Here is an 18,198-nt window from a genome sequence, read left to right as displayed (position 1 = left end):
CTGTTCCATTTGGAAAGATCAGCACAGTAGAACTTAATTTACATGGATCATATGGATAAGAATGGCAAAGCAAGTTGGGAGTACCTTAAACCCTCCCTCCCTCCCTAGTGAACTCTAAAGGGTCCTTTTAATAAGCTGCAGTAAAAAGTAGCCTGTGTGTACTTAACGCAGGTTTTTCCCACTTGCTAAGGCCATGTTTACCGCAGCCATAAAATGCCCAGTCTTTTATTATTTTTTGTAATAATTGCCATATATGAATGTTGCCATTAGTGGGCAGCCATTAAAAAGAATTACCACATGAGCACTTACTGCCACCCATTTTTAGGTGGTAAGGGATCATGTGATATTGCTCCACTAACCAGTTAGCGCATGCTAATGTAGACACTCTAAATGTTTAGCACAGGAACACACACACACTCAAAAAATTAAATAAAAATATTTGGTTAGCATAAGCACATTTGGCTGTTACCGGAACACACCTGAGCGTATCCTGTAGTACGCTATGTTAACACCTAACACAGCTTAGTGAAAGGACCTCTGATTTTTTAAGAAACAAAATGAAAAAAGAAATCAAAATAAAATGAGGGATTATCCCTCTTAATCTGTCCAGCAGCATTCTTTGTGCTGGTAGTGTCACTGTAATGAGTGTGCGCAGAGCTGCCCCCTCCCTTCTAATCTGTCACATGAAGGCATGTGATCAGCAAGGGACAGGGGTGGGTAAGATCCTGATTAAACTTGCAGGCAGGATCCTCAGAACTTAGTTCTTATCTGCTGTTTTCATTGATCTGCCTTGTGTGTATTTAAAACCAAAAACAAACAAGTTTGGAAAGTGCAGCTTACACTGTGATAGTGGCATGTATCTCTTTCCTCTGATGACAGACACTGACTTCTCTGTGTGAGAGATTCTTTGAGGAGGCTTGCAGTAAGTCTCTCTCATTAGGGTGGCATTCAGCTATGAATAGGGGATGTGTGTAGGGGCCGTGAAGTTGGTAGGAGTTAGTGTATGTGAGATGTGTATGTTTGCATCTGTTACTCCCGGGGAAATTCTGTGCAAAATTTGTGAAAATGTCACAATATTTTAAAGTCCTACATAGTTCATTTGTAGTGTTTTTGCACAGAATTGCTCCATCATAAGGCCTGAAATTCCCGCCTGCCTTTTCCCTCATTCTCCAGCCTCTTCAGTTTATCATTGTATCAAAACTTTTTGCACGGCCTGGCTGCCTGTGATCTTTTCCTTAGGAATAGGAAGAGTTAGTGGTTATGGAGGAATGGGCAGACTGGATGGGCTGGGCCATGTGGCCTTTATCTGTCATGGTTCAATGTTTCACCAAAAATGGAGAGACATGATCAAACCAAGCACCCTCCCAGAATTCATTTTTCAGCTGCGTTAGGTACAATCTGGCAGACCCAGATGAACAATATTATAGCAGTCTATGTGGGATAAAACCATGGATTGAATAACTACTTGAAAAAGACTAGGATCTAGTAACAGTTTAAGTCGTCGAAGCATCTTAACTTTGAAAAATGATTTTATGAATTGCACTGTTAATCTGTTGACCCATTGTCATGCCTGAATGAATCAGTACTCCCAATAATTTGATTTTGTTTGAGATAGGGACCGCCGCTCCAGCCAATTTCGGTAAAATTTGCGGTTGGGAGAGTAGTGAGTTCCCAAACCAAAAGAATATTAGTCTTATCAGGGTTAAATTTTCAAATTGAGCATACACATCCATACACATAATTTGCCAAAACCAGTACTCATAAGAGAAATATTGTGCATAAGAGAAATACTTAATCCCAGGGTTTTAATATGTTTCCTATGTCGCCCAAATAAAAATTGGTGGTGCTGCAGATGCTATTCATAATGCAGTTTAAGTGGTTGTGGGGGGGGGGGGGGGGGATCCAAACATTTGCCTGAATGAAAAACAGTACTGCCTTCCCTGTACTCAGTGAGGAATTGATGAGCCTCTAAATCATTTTTTGTGTGTTTCTTTGGGTATGTGCGCAACAGAGCCATGTCTCTGATTCCGCTCTTGTTAAACAGGTGGCCCTATGCTGTAGACACTATCCACACTGCCATCAATTGATTAAGAGGGATCAAAACCCCTTCCTGAAGAAAAAAAAATAATACAGTGCTTTTGGTATACACAGAGCTGTGCACACCAATGCGTGGGATAAACACAAAGGAATCCTGTTTAGAAGGAATGGATCCACGGAATCTTAACAGAGATTGGGTGGCAAAACCAATGCTGGGCAGACTTCTATGGTCTGTGCCCTGATCGTGACTGAATAGATAAGGATGAGCTGGAGTGTAAATTTTAAGGGGCTTCGACGTTAGCTTCAGAACTTTTAGTACAAGACCAGTGCTGGGCAGATTTCTACAGTCTGTGCCCTGAAAATGGCAAGGACCCATCAAACTCGGGTATACATATAAAGTATTGCATATCATGTAAAATAAGTTTATCTTGTTGGGCAGACTGGATGGACCATACAGGTCTTTATCTGGCATCATTTACTATGTTACCAGGATCATAACAGAACACGGTTGATGATATTGGTTTTCCAGTTCTCTTTTTTTTTTTTTTAAATTTCTTTATTGATATTTTATAATATATCACAAAACAATGTGATTATGCAATCGGCATTCCATTAAACAGGAAATTCAAATACAATTTTAAGGAAAAAATGACAAATAGCCCTTCCGTCCACAAATAAAGAAAAATGATTCCAAGATTTAGAAAGTCTAATAATAGAGAAAAAATAGGAAAAAAGGAAACCTCACAGTTGCTTCCTCTGTATTCAAACCCCAGCCTGCTATTTGGGAAGGCATACAACATTCACTTCAACTCTAGCATCTAGGAAATCTTTAAGCTGTTTAGGATCCATAAATTGAAATTGCTTACCCTCAAGCATTATATTACAAATACAAGGAAAACGTAATACAAAATTTGCTCCTAAAGCTTCAACTCTGGGACGCAGTTCCAAAAAGGCCCTGCGTCGCATCTGTGTAGGCTTAGAGAGATCCAATTCTATCACCAACATATCACATTGAATTTGTATTCCATCATGGTATTCTGCAGCTGATACTGGTAGCAATGATGCAACATGTATCGTGAGAGGGGGCATAGTTTAGAGCAGTGATTCCCAGACCTGGTTCTTTTCAGGATATCCACAATTAATATTCATATGAGAAATTTGCATGCAGTGGCTGCAGTGCATGCAAATCTCTCTCATGAATATTCATTGTAGATATCCTGAAAACCTGGCTGGCTGGGGTTCCTCCAGGACCAGGTTTGGGAACCACTGGTTTAGAGGAACAGCTCCTGTATGGGGATAAAAAGCAGGGTACAAAATGACTGTCATCTCTCGGAATGAATTGCACGCTTTGTTGACATGGCTTTAGATTCGGACATTCACATCACACAAATATAGGAAAATTGTACTCTGGAACATTGCTGAAATGTTTTTTTTTTTCCCATACAAAGCAGGTAAATATCTAGAAGTAAATTATGGAATGTATACAGTCCCTTGTCATATCAGTTGTTGTACTTTAGATTCTTGGGTTAAGGTATGAAAAAGATGCTGGATACTTGAGCCACTTTCACATAAATATGAGAAGGGAATGTGATTGCCAAGTTAGTTCACTTGAATGCATGGAAATTGTATTGTTATTCACTTCATTGAACTAATATGTATTTTACAGCCGTATGAGTAAAAAAAAAAAAAAAAAAAGAGCAAACTTGAAAAAGAAACAAAACTGAACAGCTATTCAGGCAGCTTGTTTTAATTTAATATGAAGCGAGTATTGCGTCCAATAAACTATTTAAGATGTGTATTAAATTAGTGTAAAGAAGGGGTACCTTTTTATAGTGTGTTTGTGTATTAATCCTTGTCTCCAGGTACTTGTAATAAGTTACACACACTAATTGAAGTAGGGAAAAAGTCCTACAAATCTTGCTATACTTAGTTACAACTTTGTAACTATTTACATTGTTGCTTCGTAAGTCGCATTGAGCCTGCCATGTGTGGGAAAGCGCGGGGTACAAATGTAATAAATTGCCTTTCCCTGAACTGAGAAGCGCATGAGCCTCTGAGTTCTTTATATATGTGTGTGTGTCTCAGCCATGTCTCTAACTCCTTTCTTGGGAAAGCATATTTCTTCCCAGATGTACTTGTAATGCACATTTCAATAATGCAGGATTTGCATCTTCTGTTTTAGAAACACCACTCTGAGAACAAGAGCACTGACCGTGTGACAGAAATCGAGGCGCAAGTGGATGAACTGAAAGGAATCATGGTCCGAAATATAGGTACAAGAACATTGCTCACTGCATGGGATACTAATAAAAAGGCCTGGAGGCCTGTGAGGTTAACATGGATACTTAGGGGGGTTGTCCTAAGAATATAAGCTTTGCCATACTGGGACAGGTTTGGATAATTTCCTAAAAGAAAAGTCCATAAGCCGCCATTAAGATGGACTTGGGAAAATTCACTGCTTATTCCTAGGATAAGCAACATAAAATCTGTTTTACTGTTCTGGGATCTTGCCAAGTACTTGACCACTGTTAGAAACAGGATACTGGGCTTGATGGACCTTTGATCTGTCTGAGTATGGCAGCACTTATGTTCTTACACTGGGGACTTCGGGGTCTCTGGCAGGGCTGGTGTGCAGTTTGATGCAGGAGAGCGTGGTATGGGTGCCATTTTGTCAGGGCCAACTGGCAGTGAGGAACAGCCTGTTGTCTGATCATGTGCGGAGCACAGCCTCGGTGCCCGACAATGCATTCAGTTGCATCAGGATCTTTCCATATCATCAAGCTGATCAATCCATAGACTGGTGGGTTGTGTCCATCTACCAGCAGGTGGAGATAGAGAGCAAACTTTTGCCTCCCTATATGTGGTCATGTGCTGCCGGAAACTCCTCAGTATGTTCTCTATCTCAGCAGGTGGTGGTCACACACAGCAGCAGCTCTGGCTAGGCCTCCAAGCCTAATCCTTAGGTTTTGTTGAGGCCTGGGGTTGAGGGCTCTTTTGAGCAAGTGCAAACCTGGTGGTGCCAGGTCCCTCCTTTTCTCCCCCCTCCCGCTGGCTCCGTTTAAAAAAAAAAATATATATATTTTTAAACGTCTTTAAAGGCGTTTAATTCGACGTTTCTTTAAACGTTCATTGCAGCTACTCACTGGGACACCAGTTCGTTACAGCTCGGAGCGGCAAGCAGGTAATTTTACCTTTTTATAGCGGGCAGGGGGTTCCCCGATTCTTCTCCTCGTGGCAATGGCGTCGGAGGGCGAGGGCGCAAAGGGTCGCTCCCCGGATCGCTGGAGCGCTTCTAGAGGGGATGCGGGGGTTTTACAACCTGATTCGCCCTTGATGGGTGATAGTTTAGTGACCGATGAATGTCCCGGTCGTTCCTCCGGCGTGGCGGTTTTTTCCCGCCATAAACGCCCATCCCCCGCTCCTCGCCTCCGCCATCTTGGCCGGCCACGCGGCTCGGACGGCTTCTTCGGGGCCGCCCTTGAGGTTGGAGACATTAATGCCATGAACGCCCTTAATTTGGGCGACGGCACAAAAGCGGCTAAAGTTAAGCGCCGTTCTTCCCGCGCGGCTCCTTCACGGAGTTTCGCGCCGGACGCCATTTTGGATGCGCAGCATGTCTCTCCCCCGCTATTGCGAGCGCCGGTTGAGAGTGCGTCTAGGGCTGTTGCCCAGGCTGCGGAAGTGCACAGTCTGGGGGGTTTCTCCCCCGAGTTTGTTTTGCTGCTGCATCAGGCTTTCCTCATGCAAAACGCTGCCCCTGCTCCCTCTTCTGATAAAGAGGTTGAGGTTCCCAGAGGTAAACGCCCTCGGGTTGATTTCCAGGCCTTGAAGGACTTTTGTCTCCTCCGATGTAGATGAGGGCAGCGTGTCTGAGGTCTCCCAACGATCCTTTGCGGATTCCTTGGAGGAGATAGATCCCCGCTCGGATGGAGCGGATGACCCCTCTGCAGCGCGGCTTTTTAGCCCAGAGGATTTGCCCAACCTGTTGTTACAGGCCATGGACACTTTGAAGATTTCCTCTCCGGAGGACGTCTCTCCCTCAGCCCCTGTTGGCTCTGCCATTATGCTGGGGACGAAGCGCCCGCCTAGAACCTTCCACGTGCATGATGCCATGCACACCTTAATTGCGGCTCAATGGGATGTCCCGGAAACGAGCCTTAAAGTGGCTAGGGCTATGTCCCGCCTCTATCCTTTGGCTGTGAGTGAACGTGAGGCCTATCTGTGGCCTACCGTGGATTCTTTAATCACTGCGGTGACTAAGAAAACGGCGTTGCCGGTGGAAGGTGGCACGGCCCTAAAGGACGCCCAAGACAGAAGATTGGAGGCGGCCTTAAGGTCGTCCTTGGAAGCAGCTGCTTTAAGTTTGCAGGCCTCAGTTTGCGGCTCCTATGTGGCCAGGGCGTGCCGGACTATGGTGCAGCGGGCTTCCCCCTCGGATCATTCCTTGAGGGCTGATTGGCCGGCCCTGGAATCGGGCTTAGCCTATTTGGCAGACTTGCTGTATGATGTCTGGAGAGCCTCAGCTAAAGGCATGGCTCAGACAGTCTCTGCGCGGCGGTGGCTTTGGCTGAAACATTGGTCTGCTGACCACGCCTCTAAATCCCGCCTGGCTAGATTGCCTTTTAAAGGCAAGCTGCTCTTTGGGGTCGAGCTGGACAAAATCGTGACCGATCTCGGCACGTCTAAGGGCAAGAAATTACCAGAGGTCAGGGCTCGGGTTAGTACTCGTCCCGATACCTCCATACCGCCCGGGCAAGTCGGGTTCCTCTGCCCCCTCTTCCTTCAAGAGGAATTTCTCCCCCAAGCAGCATTCCTTTCGCAGAGACCGCCGTCCCGGAGGTGCTCCCTCCGGTCCTCCCCCAGGGTCTCGTACCCAATGACGGGGCCTTGGTCCACGCCCCAGTGCAGATTGGAGGACGGCTGTCCTCGTTTCTGGGCGAGTGGACCACTATAACTTCAGACGCGTGGGTGCTGGAAGTCATCAGAGACGGCTACAAGCTAGAGTTCTGCCAACCCTTAAGAGACGGGTTTGTACTCTCTCCCTGCAAGTCTCCGGTCAAGCTGTGGTAGTGCAGCAGACCTTGGACAACCTGATCCGCCTGGGTGCGGTCGTTCCGGTGCCAAAAAATCAGATTGGCAAGGGACGTTACTCCATTTACTTTGTGGTTCCAAAGAAAGGAGGTTCTGTCCGGCCTATCCTCGACCTCAAAGGGGTCAATCGGGCCTGGAAAGTGAGGCACTTTCGCATGGAGACTCTCCGCTCTGTTATAGCGGCAGTGAAGGCAGGAGAGTTCTTGGCTTCCTTGGACATCAAGGAAGCGTACCTGCATATTCCCATCTGGCCTCCTCTCCAACGCTTTCTGCGTTTTACAGTCCTGAGATGACACTTCCAGTTCAGAGCCCTCCCTTTCGGGTTGGCTACTGCTCCGCGGACCTTTTCCAAAGTAATGGGGGTCATAGCGGCCTTCCTGCTAAAGGAAGGAGTACAAGTCCATCCTTATCTGGACGACTGGTTGATCCGAGCCCCCTCTTATGCAGAGTGCGGCAAAGCTATGGACCGGGTAGTTGCTCTTTTGAGCTCCCTGGGATGGATCATCAACTGGAAGAAGAGCCAGCTGCGCCCGACTCAGTCCCTGGTGTATCTGGGAGTTCGATTCGACACCCAAGTGGGCAGAGTGTTCCTGCCAGACAATCGGATTGTCAAGCTTCAGGCTCAGGTGGACTAGTTCCTAGTAGCCTCTCCTATTCGGGCTTGGGACTACGTGCAGCTGTTGGGCTCTATGACGGCCACGATGGAAGTAGTGCCCTGGGCCAGGGCTCATATGAGACCACTACAGCTATCTCTGCTGCTGCGCTGGACTCCGATGTCGGAGGATTATGCTGTGCGCCTTCCCGTGGACCCAGCAGTGCGCAAGGCGCTGAGCTGGTGGACGCAGACAGACAAGTTGTCTGCAGGATTGCCTCTGGTGACCCCGGAGTGGATTGTCGTCACGACAGACGCCTCTTTGATGGGCTGGGGAGCCCACTGCTTGAGAAGGACAGCGCAGGGGCTCTAGTCTCCTGCAGAGGCAAGTGGTCTATCAACCTCCTGGAACTCAGAGCCATTCGGTTGGTGTTATTGGAGTTCATCCCGGTACTGGTGTTGAAGCCTGTACGGGTCCTGTCGGACAATGCCACGGCTGTGGCCTATATCAACCGCCAGGGAGGTACCAGAGCGCCCCTCTAGCCAAGGAGGCTATGAGTCTTTGCCAGTGGGCGGAAGCGAACCTGGAGCAGCTTTCAGCGGCCCACATTGCCGGAGTCATGAATGTCAAGGCGGACTTTCTCAGTCGCCATACCTTGGAGCCCGGAGAGTGGCAACTATCTGCTCAGGCGTTCTTGGACATCACGAAGCGCTGGGGCCAGCCGAGCCTAGATCTGATGGCGTCATCGGCCAATGGCCAAGTGCCGCGCTTTTTCAGCAGAGGACGGGACCCTCGATCCCTGGGAGTAGATGCTCTTCTCCAACAGTGGCCGACACAAGAGCTCCTCTATGTGTTCCCGCCCTGGCCCGTGTTGGGCAGGGTGCTAGACCGGGTGGCAAAGCATCCCGGCAGGGTAATCCTGGTGGGTCCGGATTGGCCCAGACGTCCCTGGTATGCGGACTTGTTCAGGCTCTCAGTCGATGATCCTCTGCGGCTGTCAGTGGAGCAGGGCCTGTTACATCAGGGTCCCGTGGTGATGGAGGATCCCTCTCCCTTTGGTCTTACGGCCTGGCTATTGAGCGGCAGCGTCTGAGGAAGAAGGGCTTCTCAGACAAGGTCATCGCCACTATGCTGAGAGCGAGGAAGCGCTCTACTTCTACTGCTTACGCCAGGGTTTGGCGTATCTTTGCAGCATGGTGTGAAGCAGGCTCACTTTCTCCCTTCACTGCTCCAATTTCTTCAGTGTTGGCGTTCCTGCAAGAAGGTCTGGAGAAAGGCCTGTCGCTCAGTTCTCTTAAAGTCCAGGTAGCGGCTCTGGCTTGCTTCAGGGGCCGCCTGAAGGGTGCTTCCCTGGCTTCGCAGCCAGATGTGGTGCGCTTTCTCAAGGGAGTTAATCACCTGCGCCCTCCTCTGCACTCAGTGGTGCCTGCGTGGAATCTCAACCTGGTGCTAAGAGCATTGCAGAAGCCGCCTTTGGAACCCTTGTCGAGGGCATCTCTGAAAGACCTGACGTTGAAAGCAGTCTTTTTGGTGGCTATCACTTCAGACAGAAGAGTTTCCGAGCTCCAGGCGCTCTCATGTCGAGAGCCTTTTCTGCAGTTCACTGAGGCAGGAGTGACTATTCGCACAGTGCCTTCCTTCCTGCCCAAGATTGGTTCTCGCTTCCATGTGAATCAGCAGCTCTGTCTCCCTTCCTTTCGTAGGGAGGACTACCCAGAGGAGTACTCCGCTCTTGAATATCTGGATGTGAGACGAGTCATCATCAGATACTTGGAAGTGACCAATGATTTCCGGAAATCGGATCATCTGTTTGTCCTGTTTGCAGGTCCTCGTAAGGGTCTGCAGGCTGCTAAGCCTACAGTGGCAAGATGGGTCCAGGAAGCCATTGCAGCGGCTTATGTGGCCGCGGGGAAGGTGCCGCCTATCCAGCTGAAGGCTCACTCCACGAGAGCTCAGGCAGCCTCGATGGCAGAGGCCGGATCCGTCTCCTTGGAAGAGATATGCAAGGCGGCAACGTGGGCTTTGGCTCATACATTCTCCAAGCATTACCGTTTGACTGTGGCTGCACGGGCGGAGGCCCGGTTTGGAGCTTCAGTGTTGAGGTCAGGGATTTCTATGTCCCGCCCTGGGTGAGTACTGCTTCGGTACATCCCACCAGTCTATGGATTGATCAGCTTGATGATATGGAAGGTAAAATTATGTATAATCATACCTGATAATTTTCTTTCCATTAATCATAGCTGATCAATCCATAGCCCCTCCCAGATATCTGTACTGTTTATATTCTGGTTGAATTTTAGGTTCAAGTTTAGCCTTCAGTTACTTCAGGAGGACTTCGTGTTCAAGTTCTTCTTTCACTTGGATTCTTCAAGAGTTGAGACGACTTTGTGTTACAGTGAGCTGCTGCATTCCTCTCCCCTCCGTTTTACGGGGCTGGATTGAGACATAAATTCTGCCGGCACTCCCTCCCGCTTCGTGCGGCTGTAGGGCAGCTTTGTACCCCTCCCGCTTCGGCGGTGTTAGGGTCAGTCAGCTCCTCCCGCGGTTGCGGTTGCAGGATAAGCCAGATCCCCCCGCATCGGCGGGTGTGGTGTCCCTCCCCCGCTCCGCGGGGATGAGCTGGACGGATTCCCCTCCCCCACTTGTGTGGGGATGAGCTGGGTTAATTCCCCTCCCCCGTTTCGGCGGTGGTGAGCTGGGCAGAGTGTCCCTTCGTGGGTGTAATTCTCTAAGTGCTGAGTCCTGCGGATGGAGCTTTGATATCGACATACTGAGGAGTTTCCGGCAGCACATGACCACATATAGGGAGGCAAAAGTTTGCTCTCTATCTCCACCTGCTGGTAGATGGACACAACCCACCAGTCTATGGATTGATCAGCTATGATTAATGGAAAGAAAATTATCAGGTATGATTATACATAATTTTACCTTGTTTTATATTGCTCTTACATCAGACTTATTTACTAAAGCAGGGACAGTCAGAGTTGTTGCAGTGTGCTCCATTTTCTCACCCCGCTGCCCCTCCTGCTCCTAAGAGATCTCATTTAGACCTCCAGGAGTAAGCTGATCTCTCCTTATCTGATGTGGCCTTGGTCTATTCAGAGGAGTCCTTAGAGAAGGGAGAACTTCCTCCCGAGGAGGGGGATGATCCAAAAGTACCAAGCTCATTACATAAAGAGGAGCTTGGTTCTTTCTTTTTTTTTTAATACCTATGGTTTAATTGAAGAATAATTTTATGGAACAAATACAATGAACAGATTAAAGAAGAAATAACACTTCCAATATAGTACACCAAATCCCTCCCAAAGCCTCCCCACACCCAGTCCACAACAAGGTCTAGGAAATAGATCTATCTAAATAAGACTGTATTCTGGGCCAGAGATTAGAAAACTGTGTCTTTGGCTGCCTGAGAGCTGCCAAATGCTCCATAAGTGTTTTCCTGTGGTGCCATCTAGTGCTGAAATAACAGACCATACTGCATAAATACAGCACTTTAAGAGATTGCACAATTTCAAGTCCAGTTCCACATCAACTGGGATATAATTCAAAAGGCATAATTCTCTAGTAAAAATCAGAATTCATTCTGGCAGTTCCCATAAACTCTAGTTTGACATAGAACTAAAAGGTTACTACAGTTGGACAGTCCCACCAAATATGTGAAAGTGAACCAATATTGCCACTTTGTCCCCAACAGTTGAGGTCCGCCTTAAGGCCTTTCTTGACTAAAAATTGTGGAGTAGTATACCAACACTTGTTGATAGTCTTAGTCTGTTTTCTTTAATTATAGCTGAAATCGAACAAATTGGTAGTTTTTTAACAATATCAGTACAAGCGTTATCAGAGGTATTTCATCTCTAGATCCTTCCCTCACATGATCTTAAATGGTAGTTTAACAAACTTATATTTTCTAGCTATTTTACATAAACTAGAAATCAGCCATTTAGAACAATCCGGCTGAGACCAGAATACCTCCAGTGGACTCCTATCCCTAGTAATCGCTGCTTTATACAACCCTGTAGTAAGACAGTGTCTAAGATGGAGATATAAATAAAAGTCACCGCAAAAGATTTCAGTTGCCTATCATCAAATAATTGCCCCAAAAATCGAAGACCTCTATCCTCCTGTCCCTGGAAAGAGTATTCATAAATTGGAGTATCTCCATCTAACATCAAAGAGAGAGGTGTCTAACATGATCTTCACTGCCTCCCAAATCCCCCAGATGCAGTGTGACGCCACAATTTAATTTCATAATGTGTTTTAAAAGGGATTCATAATATTGGCATACCAGGATGCATGCTAGAAGGCCCATGGAATCCCATAAAGAGGTACTTTACCTGCATATAATTTTTGCTCAATCTGTCCAAAGGGTTTAAGCTGCCCCCTTGATTTCCATTCCCAAACATGGAGCAATTGCACTGCCATGTAATATGTTCTCAAATTGGGAACTCCCAACCCTCCTAATTCTTTATGATACAAAAGTATCGTCCAAGCTATCCTCGCCAAATAAATTGTACAAACAATCTTTGCCATTGTCTCAAGAGTCTTAGAGTTTGTTGGAATTTCAGCAACTGAAATAAATATAAAAATCGTGGAAAGACATTCATTTATAGAATTGTCACTCTATCCAACCAAGGGTATGGTCCTCCATTCCATTCCCTGAGGTCAACCTGAATCTCTTGTACAAGAGGTAGATAATTCAGTTGATCAACAGAAGGGGCTACTTTTAACTCCTAAATATTTAAGTGGCAAGTCACCCATTTGAAGGGAAAGTTGGCTTTCAAGGCATCAACCAAACTCTTCTCCAAAGATAAATTAAGCACTTCTGTTTTGTCTTAAACCCAGAAACGTTCCCATAAAACTTAATCTCTTCAATCGGAATGGGAAGGGTTGTATGTGGCTGAGTAAGAAACAAAATGGCATCATTGGTAAATATTATCTTATGGACATCATGTCCTATAAGGACACATTTTTATGTTTGAGAGCTCTCGAATGCATTGTGCAAAAGGCTCCATCACTAGAGCAAACAATAATGGTGAGAGCGGTCATCCCTATCTGGTCCCTCTGCCCAGAGGAAATGTAGATGTATACCTCCCATTTATTTTGATACAGACCAAAGGATTAGAATATAGAGCTGATAACCAGGAACAGAACCCTTCTCCTACCTCAAATCTCTGTAAAGTAGCAAACATAAATGGCCAGTGTACCCGGTCAAAAGTCTTTTCTGCATCAATGGCTAACAACTAGGATCTTTCTAGAGCGTACCAACCATACTATATGGAGAATTCTTTTAACATTGTCCATCATCTACTGCCCCATCACAAACCCTGCCTGAAGAATTGATTACCCTTGGCATCCGTGGAGCTAACCTGTTAGCAACTAACTTAGAAGTGTCTAAGTCTACATTCCTTAGCGTCCCTCCGGACCGGCCCAGGATTGGACTGATGGGTTGTGCACGCCTACCAGCAGGTGGAGACTGAGAAAAAAAACTCTGACTCTAGAGAGCCAATGAGAGCCCTGGTCATGTGACCCTAGCCTCAGTATTTTCTCAGTCTCCCAGCAGGTAGGACGTGAGCCTATTAGTCTCTCTTTTTGGTATTTGTAGATATTTTCTTTATTGGTTCTTCTGTGCCCAGGAATTTTATTGAGGTCATTCCTGATACTAAGTGCCTTAGTGTTCAGCCTCTGGGGTGTTAAACTCGGGTGCCCCGAGTCCCTCCCCCCTATTTCCTCCCCATCTCCCTTCTGGTGTATCCTCACACAGCTTTATTAATAACTAAGGGAAGGGCTACCCTTTCATTGTAAAGGAGTATTGCCTTTGGGAGAGGCAGCCAGTACTTTAAAAAAAAAAAAAAAAGAACTGAACAGCTGAGTAAGCTATCTGTTCCCCGCTGACTTAACGAGCAGGCAGCTCTGTCTTTTCAACTCTGTGTGGGTTTCAGCACCTGTTTAAAAAAAAAAAAGAAAAAAAAAAAAAAAGAAAAGAGCTACGAGATAGGGGAAGCGAACTAAGGCAAGCCAGTGCCCTTTTAGTGTTTTATTGCTCCTGTCAGCCCTCGGGTTTTTAGCTGCTAAATAGGCTGTTTAAAAAGGCGCGAACCGCGTTGCCGCTTTCTCGCGAGTGCTCGCTTGTTGCCGCGATGGCGGAAAAGTTGAAAAGATGTGCAGTGTGTCAGCGTCGGGGAGTTAATGCCGCCGGCGCCTGTAAATTTTGTACGGCGCTTGACATGCCCGCCGTTTCTCTTCCTCCGCCGGTTTTGTCTTCGGTTCCGTCGGGGGTTTCGATTTCGCCGTCGCGCTCCCTCGCTCCTAGTTCGGAGGCCTCTGGCTTAGTTCTTGAAGCGCCCGCGGCGAAAGTGGCGCGAACGGCGGCCATTTTGTCTCCTGCTCCTTCAACGTCGGGTGCCGCGTCTGGCCCTTTAAACTCCGCGATTTTGGGAGATTTCAATACGGAGGTCCTGGTACATTCGACAGCCACTCAGGGAGGAGGTTTTCCCCCTGAGTTTGTTATTCAGATGTACCAGGCCTTCCTGATGCAGCGAGAGGGGCCAGCAGCGGGGCTGGCAGGGGCTACAGCGGGGCTGGCAGGGGCTATGGGCAGTTCGGTTCCTACTGCAGCTAAGCCTAGGACATGTGAGTTTCCTTTAGATCTGGTACCAGAGCATAGTTCGGACATGCCTTTTTTGGAGGAAGAGGAAGACTTAGGACCGGCACTTAATGAGCTGGCTAGGGAGGATCCTTCCTCTTTAGATCCTGACACTGTTCCTTTGGGCCAGGGGGAAGATCCCTCGGTGGCTAGAGTGTTTCATAAGGAAGATTTACAGGATCTTATTGCTATGGTGGCTACTACTTTAAATTTTGATGATCAGCCTCCAGCTTCACAAGTCCGTAAGGTTGATTTGTTGGTTAAGGGCTCTAGGGCTTCCAGCAAGACCTTCCCTATGCATGAGGACATTTGGGATGTCATTAAAGCACAGTGGGAGGTTCCGGATGCTGCTTTTCGGCCTACTAGATCTATGTCTCGTTTATATCCAGTGCCCGAAGCTGATAAAGCACTTCTTAAGCTCCCAGTGGTTGATGCTGTGGTCTCTGCGGTTACTAAACGCAACACAGTCCCAGTAGATGGAGGAACGGCGCTTAAAGATACTCAAGACAGGCGTTTGGACTCTCTTTTGAAGCATAATTTTGAGGTTTCCTCTCTGGCAGTGCAGGCGGCCATTTGCGGATCTTTAGTGGCCAGGGCCTGTTTTCGTTGGGCCGAGAGAGTCCTGGATAGATCTTCGGATGATCTTGCAGCTATAGATGTTGAGGTGGCAAAGATTGAAACGGGCTCTGCTTTTTTAGCCGATGCCCTATATGACCTGTTGAGGGCATCTTCTAAATCTTTGGCCCTGGGAGTTGCAGCTCGCCGCTCTCTTTGGTTGAAAGGTTGGTCGGCAGATGCGGCCTCCAAATCTAAGTTAAGTAAATTTCCCTTTAGGGGTTCATTTTTGTTTGGAGAGGACTTGGACAAATTGGTTCACTCCCTAGGAGACTCTAAGGTGCCTCGTCTCCCTGAAGATCGGCCTCGCCTTTCCGGTCGGGGTGCCTTGTTTGGACGTGGTAGGCTAAGGTCTTTCCGTAGATTTCAGCCTGATAAACCTTCTCAGCCTCAGAGATCGCGTTTCTTTACCAGGAACCAGTCCTTTCGAGGTTACCGCAGAGGAGGCAGATTCTCAAGCGGCAATTTTCGCTCCCCTGCGCGTACTTCCCAATGAAGGTGCGAGGGCCCCTTCTCTGGTACCTGTCGGAGCTCGGCTTTCTCAGTTTTATCAGAGGTGGGCCCACATTACATCAGGTCAGTGGGTCTTGGAGGTGGTTCGAGACGGATATGCCTTAGAATTTGCAAGGCCTATTTCAGACGCCTTTCTGGAGTCTCCCTGTCGTTCTCCCCTCAAAGCGCGTGCGGTTCGGGAGACTCTGCAGAGGCTCTTAGATCTTCAGGCGATTTATCCAGTTCCTCCTGCCGAGTACAAGCAAGGTCGGTATTCCATTTACTTTGTGGTGCCCAAAAAGGAGGACTCCCATCGTCCTATTCTCGACCTCAAAGCTGTCAATCGCGCTCTCAAGGTCACCAGTTTCCGGATGGAGACCCTTCGGTCAGTCATAGTAGCAGTGCGCAAGGGAGAGTATTTAACAGCCTTGGACCTGACAGAGGCCTATTTGCATATTCCCATTCGTCCTGCTCACCACAAGTTTTTGCGTTTTGCAATTCTAGGCCGGCATTATCAGTTTCGCGCTCTGCCTTTCGGTCTGGCGACGGCGCCGCGCACATTTACCAAAGTGATGGTCGTGGTTGCAGCGGCTGTCAGGAAGGAAGGGATTTTGGTTCATCCCTACCTGGACGACTGGTTGATAAGGGCAAAGTCTTATCAAGAAAGTTGTCAGGTCACGGAGCGAGTAGTAACGTTCCTGCAGTCCCTAGGTTGGGTGGTGAACATAGCCAAGAGCCGTTTGGTTCCCTCTCAGTCTCTAGAGTATTTGGGGGTCACCTTCGATACTGCGAGGGGTCGAGTTTTTCTTCCGCAGGGCAGAATCCTAAAGCTCCGGTCTCAGGTTCTGAATTTGATGCATCGGAAAGTACCGTGTGCTCGAGACTATCTTCAGGTTCTCGGTTCCATGGCTGCCTCGATAGAAGTAGTTCCCTGGGCCAGAGCTCACATGAGATCTCTTCAGTGGTCTCTTCTGACCCGGTGGTCTGCTCAGACAGATTCCCTTCTGATGAGACTGCCTTTGAGGCTCCGGGAGCGAATCTCTCTGTTTTGGTGGCTACGGATGCAGAATCTCACTGTGGGGATGCCGTTGGAGCCTCCGTGGTGGATACCTCTAACAACAGATGCCAGTCTCCGGGGCTGGGGGGCTCATTGCCTGGACAAGTGGGCCCAGGGCCTCTGGTCGCCGCTGGAAGCAGTTCAATCCATCAACTTTCTGGAGACCAGGGCGATTCGGTTAGCTCTGCTGCACTTCGGTTCTCTTCTGGAGGGCACAGCTGTGCGAGTTCTCTCGGACAACGCCTCGGCAGTAGCCTACATCAACCGCCAGGGAGGTACGAGGTGCCGTCTCCTGTGTCGGGAAGCGGAGAGTCTCCTGGCGTGGGCGGAGATTCACCTCACGGCCATCTCAGCCTCGCATGTGGCAGGAGTGGACAACGTGCAAGCAGACTTCCTCAGTCGTCACACTCTCGATCCCGGGGAATGGGCTCTGAGCGATCGGGCGTTTCAGTTGATAGTACAGCGCTGGGGTCTTCCAGTACTAGATCTCTTTGCCTCCAGGCTCAACTCCAAAGTTCCTCGCTTCTTCAGTCGCCGAAAAGATGTAAGGGCGGCAGGGGTAGACGCCCTCTTGCAGCGATGGCCCTCCGGCCTTCTTTACGCATTTCCTCCATGGCCACTAATAGGTCGTCTCCTTCAGAAGATCGAAGACCACAGGGGGCCGATCATTTTGGTGGCACCGGACTGGCCTCAGCGTCCCTGGTACGCGGATCTCCAGCGTCTGTCCGTGGCGTCTCCTCTTCGTCTTCCGGCACACAAGGCTTTGCTGGTTCAAGGACCAGTTCCGCATCCAGATCCAGCTCGATTTTGTCTTACGGCTTGGCTCTTGAACGAGCTCGTTTAACTAAGCGAGGATTTTCAACGCCAGTGATTTCTACCATGCTGCAGTCTCATCGCCGTTCCACCTCTTTAAACTATATTCGCACGTGGAGAATTTTTGAGGATTGGTGTGCAGAAGCTGACATTGTTCCTTTTCAGGCGTCAGTACCTCAGATGTTAGACTTTTTACAGCGAGGTTTTGATAAGGGGCTCTCTCTTTCGTCGCTGAAGGTGCAGGCGGCAGCTCTGTCCTGTTTCAGAGGTAGAATAAGGGGTAAGTCTTTGGCTAGTCTTCCCGAGGTGGCTCGTTTTTTGAAGGGGGTCAGCCTTCTTCGTCCTCCGGTCAGATCGGTTTTTCCTTCTTGGGACCTTAATCTGGTGCTTTCGTCTCTGACAAAGCCTCCTTTTGAGCCTTTACAAACATGTTCTCTGAAGGATTTAACGCTTAAGACGGTGTTTTTGGTGGCTATCGCATCAGCTAGAAGAGTCTCAGAGTTGCAAGCTTTTTCCTGTAGATCTCCATTTCTGGAATTTTCTAAAGAGCGAGTGGTCCTTCGGCCGGTTCCTTCCTTTTTGCCCAAGGTACTATCTCGGTTTCATATGTCCCAGTCGGTTTTTCTTCCTATTCTGGGATCCTCCTCCGGAACGCAGGAGCAGCGAAAGTTGCATACTCTGGATGTTAGGAGAGTACTTAAACGGTATCTTGCGGTTACGAAGGACTTCCGTCGATCGGACCGCCTCTTTCTGCTGTTTGCTGGTCACCGCAAGGGCCTTGCAGCTTCTAAGCCTACTTTGTCTCGGTGGATCAAAGAAATGATAGCGTCTGCTTATCTCTTGGCAGACAGACCAGT

At 48.1% G+C, this 18,198-nt stretch overlaps 1 protein-coding gene across 1 annotated transcript in view; it reads left to right on the top strand.

Annotated features, from left to right (window-relative positions):
• VAMP7 (vesicle associated membrane protein 7) overlaps positions 1 to 18,198 on the top strand; it is a 78,645-nt gene that overhangs the window by 37,822 nt on the left and 22,625 nt on the right. Inside the window, exon 5 of the mRNA XM_030210484.1 lies at positions 4,220 to 4,310. Within this exon, the coding sequence (XP_030066344.1) occupies positions 4,220 to 4,310 (91 nt within the window). The remainder of the gene's footprint in view (positions 1 to 4,219; positions 4,311 to 18,198) is intronic.

The sequence above is a fragment of the Microcaecilia unicolor genome, chromosome 7 (assembly GCF_901765095.1).
Source record: "Microcaecilia unicolor chromosome 7, aMicUni1.1, whole genome shotgun sequence".
Classification (NCBI taxonomy): Eukaryota; Metazoa; Chordata; class Amphibia; order Gymnophiona; family Siphonopidae; genus Microcaecilia; species Microcaecilia unicolor.
This window is presented reverse-complemented; position numbering and strand designations above follow the sequence as displayed.